The sequence below is a fragment of the Asparagus officinalis genome, chromosome 8, assembly GCF_001876935.1.
Source record: "Asparagus officinalis chromosome 8, Aspof.V1, whole genome shotgun sequence".
NCBI classification, from domain to species: Eukaryota; Viridiplantae; Streptophyta; class Magnoliopsida; order Asparagales; family Asparagaceae; genus Asparagus; species Asparagus officinalis.
Window position 1 is genome coordinate 126049702 of NC_033801.1, and position 6213 is coordinate 126055914.

Genomic DNA, 6213 nt, shown 5'->3' on the forward strand with positions numbered 1-6213 from the left:
TTAAATAATTATCCATAACTCTTTATTAAATGCACCTCCTACTCTCCCTAAGAATATTTGGTCAAGAATAAAATCATTATCAATAGTTTATAATCAAATACTATATACAAATGGTTATGTCTATATTTAGAATTTTAGAATGTCAATGTTCACTTTTTGGTCTACCTTAGTTGCATGTCGAGGGGCTTACGACTCTTCTCTCTAAGAAAAGTTAAAACGACTGTATTGAAGGGACATCAAAGTTTAAACAATGGGAGGACAAGAGTTTCGTAGAAACTACCTAACGTAAAATTAGAGAATGACGCGCTTCATTCTTTATTGCTTTGGATGTTTTGAGCACCGACTGCTAATGAGTCTAAAATTTCAGCTCAAGACTATGAATTTCTTCCCAATCAGTCACAAAATAGTATAAGACAAAATTAATCAAATAATTATAATAACAAGATGTAGAGTCTGGACTTTTAAAATTCAATTTGAATCAATGCATAAATTATGAACCAGATTAACTAACAAACAACCCTTTTTTATTTTTATGTAACTTCTCTTTCATCTCTTGAGTGTAAATTAGCTCATACATTTTCTTCCACTCACCATAATACCTACTAAGTCAAAACCATACAATTACAAAAGAAAAGCTAAACTAGAACTCCACTTGGATTAGAATAGAAAATTTAACAAAGAACAAGATGTCGACTTCTTTCGAGAATCAAATTTGCTCAAGCACGTGTTAACATGGTATGTTCCTCTATAATTCAATTAGAATTTTAAAAATATGTTTCGAAACTTGATTATTGTAGAAATGAGTCAAATTGGTATAATTTAAATTGGTACAATCAATTTGGTGATTAGTTTTCTTTTTGCAGACATTGAGATCATTTCAAAATGTATTATAAAAGACTAAAATGAATAAATGTATCTTAAAATCTCATTAGATTAAATATTTTTAAAATTCAACCCCCTAAATGTATTTCACGTTATAATTTGAAAACACATTGTATCAAAAAATATCTATGATATTAATATCATGAAGTAGGGGCACGATTAGGAATGCATTAGGCTGATTGTATTATCCTTTTGATGTTACACTGAAAAGTACAAAATAAACTTTCTTACCATGATTCCAGACAAAAAACTTAATTACATGAATATTGGTAAAATCTAAATCATCGATTCACTTCATCATTTTACGGTCCACATTTAAAATTTTCAATACTGAACAAGTATACTCACGTGCAACGCACGTGCACTTTACTAGTCTTTTAAGATAAAAACATCTTTCGATAGGTATAATAAGAGACGTATGTTGTTCTAAAGGAATAATGGGAAAACGACATATAGTATTAATTATATAATTATTGGCTCATTAAATAAATACAACTAGCATATTTACATGCATCTAAAATAAATATTATATTTTTATTATAAATAAACCCTAATTACTAAAGTAATATCTTCTTAAGCTTTGGCTTTTTTACCTTCTAATTAATTACTCATTTTATATGTTACAAATTTTTTTTTTCATTTATTTCTCTCTTCCTCTCCTTCCAACCATCTGACTTCTATTTCTGAGAAACGAAGTGCTTGGGATGACATTAAAGATGGAATAGATTTCTATGGAAATGCTATCGCAATGATTCAGTGCCAACTTGTGAACTAGAGATTGATAAAGTGCATATGAATGACATACTCAGTCTCTCTTGTAATTGTCACGAAATTTCAACAAGTGACAAGTCCCTTCGCATGATATATCTCCATTATTCAAACATGTCAATTTTAGTTTTAAGTTTAAGAAATTTATTTGGGAAAGCTCTTATTAATTAGCATTTTTTTAAATAGCTTGAACCTTAGTGTAAATTGAGCAAAAATGTGTCTCCCATCTCTAACTAATATTAGATCATCTTTTAATATTGCTATTGTGTTTACATAATAAGTTTGTTCATGCATAGGGTTATACTTTTCACTCTATTAATCCACGTCGGGTATCTGCTATTTAGTAAATTTGACCCTCTATGTTTGTATGTTTTGTTTCAGCTTTAAATGCTGATGATTAATATAGACTTTGATAAGGTAATTAAATTTGAAACATGAATTGATTCTTTTTTTGGTCTTATTACCCTATAAGTTCAAGTCTTCCATCTATTGGCCAATCTAATTATCTAATAATCCTAGCACATAAATCTCTTATTATGTTCTTTATGTGGGTTTCATGAATATTGGTAAAATCTAAACCAACTTAATTACATGAATATTGGTAAAATCTAAATCATCGATTCACTTCATCATTTTATGGTCCACATTTAAAAAATTTCAATACTGAACAAGTATACCCACGTGCAACGAATGTGCACTTTACTAGTTCCGTATAAATATATGAATATTCTAACCACAGAGATGTTTAAGGCAATTCAGAAGATATCAAGAGACAAAAGGCTTTGATTTGTCTGCATGCTTGACTAAAGTAATTAGAAGTGCATTCAATTTGGTCAGTTGCTCCAGGATAAATTCCCCTAAGATGATAAATGAAATGCCAAAATAAGAGAAGGTGCATGCTCAGCATCTTATGACGCACTACCCAAACTGGATATGCAAAATTCAATTTCAAGTAAAGAAGAAAGAAAATACAGGAAAAATGTTAGCCTATCAGTATATTCTGAAGCCTATGCGAGCCTGCAGACTAGATGCTGATTGTTAAATCAATGAAAGATGCAACATTTTAATCCCATCAATGGAAGCAATGCATACACAAGCATTTCAAGCAATATCAAACATCACCACGAAGTTCTTGAAGTGCAAACCTTATAAGGGTCATCAATCCAGTTGAAAAGAATCGTGTCTGCAAGAATAAGCAGATAATCAAAAACATATACCAACCTTCTACCAATTTCCTAGAAAATCCATATACACCTTTAAGCATTATTATCTGAAGGCTGAAAGATTCTCTTTACCTGGCAAAACAGACGCCATTCCCTTAGAAATATAATTGTCGCAATTGCTGCAGCACCAGAGTGTTAACCAGAAGATGAGAAGTTTTCTCAGGAAAAAAAAATGCATATCTAAAGCACTAGAGTTACAGGAACTGATGGATCCAGAGTGACCACAGAATAGTATGCACTTTGACAAGTTATGATTGCACATTTAGACAATTTATTACCCTCTCAACTCTAAACAATTGGCTGTACTATTCTTTCCAATATGACAAAGAAATAAACCATCATCAGTAAAATAACAACTCCAGAACTAGACATTTAGACCCTTCTTAGGCCAAATACTAAACTGATCAAAAGATGACCGCCAGTTTGAAGGGTGATAACAGCATATACGACAAAGAGCGTCCATTTCATTTTATTTTCAGCACTCTTCCCAGGAATTAACAAGGCACTGGCAAAGATTAAATCATATATAGCAATATTCTTTTCAATCTAACTACGCAATTGAAAGGATTTTTAAGTCTTATCGATAGAAGAAGTTAGCGAAATCCTATTTACATCAATTTTGGTTCTTTCAAATAGTTGTTCGATTTCTAGGGAAATTAATTATTTCTTCAAATTAATTGAACAATTCTTTCCTATATTTGTTCCGACACGTAGCCCAGAAACTAAAATGTGATAGTGTTGGATGCCAATTAAAACCCAAATTAAACCTAAACTTTTACAACAATTTGGCCCCAGCCTTGTTAACATGTTTGGATTATGATCAGGTCGAGCTAGACAACTCCCATCTGGATGCACTATAATTGCTTAAGTAGATTGATCGATATTTGGCTGAAATAAAAAGGAGCCTGAAGTTGTCAACCTCAAAATAATCTAGCATGTATCTGGTTGCCTTATGTGACAGAAGTAAATCCCTCAGCTCTTAAATATATTTATTGAACATAAGCAAAAAATGTAGCGAAATCATATGAAGACCGCATTTCCATGATATTAGTCGTAAAAGAAAAGACAAGTGAAAGGAGTGGACTGACCAGCCTGTCCTTTTAAAAGCCGCTCAGAGGATTGCCCACTTTTCCATGATCTTAAACTGGCAACACTCAGGGCCAGTAATGCACTGCCAAGAATAACACCAAAGCGAATGGCTGACGTGCTTCCAGTCAGCATAAACCAAAGAAAGCCTCCAATAGAGAGAAAAGCACCTACATGAATAAACAGTTCGTGTAAAAATTAACATTGAAATAAGCCCATATAAATGCCCAAAATCAAATGATTGCAAGTTTAACCCCAAAGACTTGCAAGAGGATTTTGATCCTCTCCACTACTAAAAAATAATTGAGAGACCACAGCTTTATTTCAACCGTTGATTATTTAGGTTTTAGTAGGAGTATGATAAGTAACACATTGGGATCGAATCTCAATCATCTATTAAACAATCAACTTTAGGAATTAAAAGTAGTGGCCTCTCCGCTACTTTTTGGTAGTGGAGAGGATACAAATTCATTGCAAAATAGTAAAAGGATAAACTATTCATCCAATTACAAGCACGGAATCATATATTTTACACATGTACATATACTTACCATAGGGAATCCCAAGGTGAAAATCTCTAACAGCAGATATTTCCTTCAACTCATTGGTGGAAGAAGCAAAAGTTTCGACAACATCCTTTATTGGTTCAGGAGATTCCTCTGCTGCTTTAGAAAGATAAACTTTCCCTTCTTCACTTATTTGGTTGGCTATGACATTCAAATCTTGTCTTGCTTTTTCAGCCTGGATCTTCAGTGTTTCAGATGTTTTATTTAGCATAACAATTGCTTGTTTGGAGTATACTTCGTATGCTTCTTCTGACATTGCCTTCATCTTTATTGCTTCCTCTTTAAAAATTTCTAAAGCTTTCTTCCATTCTTCCTCTGCTTTGTTAGCTTCTGGTTTAAGCTCATCCTTCTCCACCTCAATATCAGGGTTTGTCTGACAAACAAAAAGAAAACGAAGGCCAATATTCAAACAATGCTAACTCTATGGAGGGCAAAAAAAAAAAAAAGAAGGTACACTCTGCGCTTGTTACTCAACAAAATTTCCAAATAACGGTTTATGTGCCTATGCTTCCACCATATGTAGTTGCAAGGAGCAAAATGTCAAATCAGCTGGTTGATTTAAGTTTCTCAGCTTGATATGTCAATCCCGTTGATAAATAAAACCAACATTCTCTTTGTTTCATATAAAATTTACTGATTCCTACATGAGGTCTTCAATGTATTTAGCAAGTCTGAACACATTTTCAATTCTAATTTTTAAATTATTCATGATCTTGAAGTGTTAGACTATCAGTTGAAATCTCAAGTCTAAGAAAGTAACACTCTCCATACGCTGCCTTTACCCAGCACCAAAACTTGCAATAGTAATAAGACAAATGGTGATAATAATAAAATAACATTAGGATGGGTTTTAACTTTTTTTTAAAATCATACTCTTATATACACATAAAAGAGAATAGAAAAATAAAGGGGTTGTACAGTTATGCGGAAATAACTTACAAGTTGAAAATGCAACAAATCCTGCACCACCTTATGGAAGCAAGAATTACAGCCTCCAGAAAATGAAATTAAGAAATAAAAACTAATTTCTAACACGTTGTGCAATAAATATACCGTACCCCCACAAAGATGCCGTAAAAGTGGGTTAACAATAATAATTTCCCCAATTGCGTTCGAGCAGCCCCATAAAAGGGCTCGGCCCATAAAACCTCTATATACAGCGCGGTTAAGATAACCCCAAGCTCTGAGCTCCTTCGATGACCCTACGACAAAATCGTTAGCCAGGTTGGTGGGATTCTTCCGCACACGTGTCTGCCATCCTGTCGTCACACCTTTTCCAGGAATTAAGGACAGTGTCACAAACAGACCCCCTGATATGGCAGGATGCGAGCACATGTATGCCCCCGCCCCCCCCGCCTCGCGCCCGTTCATGCCAAGCCGTTTTCCTAGCAATAATAACAATAATGACCACTGGTAGTTTTCAGTTTTCTCTAACCTAATGCACTCTAGGGTTTTACTAGCCGCTTTACATTTCTATCATCTTCTTCTTCCTTAGAAAGATACTCATTCATCCATCAGAGGGCGTATCCGGGCTCACCCCGCTGTCCAGTCAGTGTATTCACGAGGGCTCAATTTCCAACACGGCCGAACGCTAACACTGATTTTGCACTGGTAAAATCATTCACCTTTATAACAGAGTTCTCTCTCTCTCTCTCTCTCTCTCTCTCTCTCTCTCTCTCTCTCTCTCT

The 6213-nt window shown here is 33.9% G+C and overlaps 1 protein-coding gene across 1 annotated transcript in view; it reads right to left on the reverse strand.

Annotated features, from left to right (window-relative positions):
- LOC109821879 (protein FATTY ACID EXPORT 3, chloroplastic) overlaps positions 1-6213 on the reverse strand; it is a 9522-nt gene that overhangs the window by 1867 nt on the left and 1442 nt on the right. The window contains exons 3-6 of the mRNA XM_020388037.1: positions 4511-4898; positions 3962-4129; positions 2946-2992; positions 2796-2833 (exon numbers count right to left, since the gene is read on the reverse strand). Of these exons, the coding sequence (XP_020243626.1) occupies positions 2796-2833; positions 2946-2992; positions 3962-4129; positions 4511-4898 (641 nt within the window). The remainder of the gene's footprint in view (positions 1-2795; positions 2834-2945; positions 2993-3961; positions 4130-4510; positions 4899-6213) is intronic.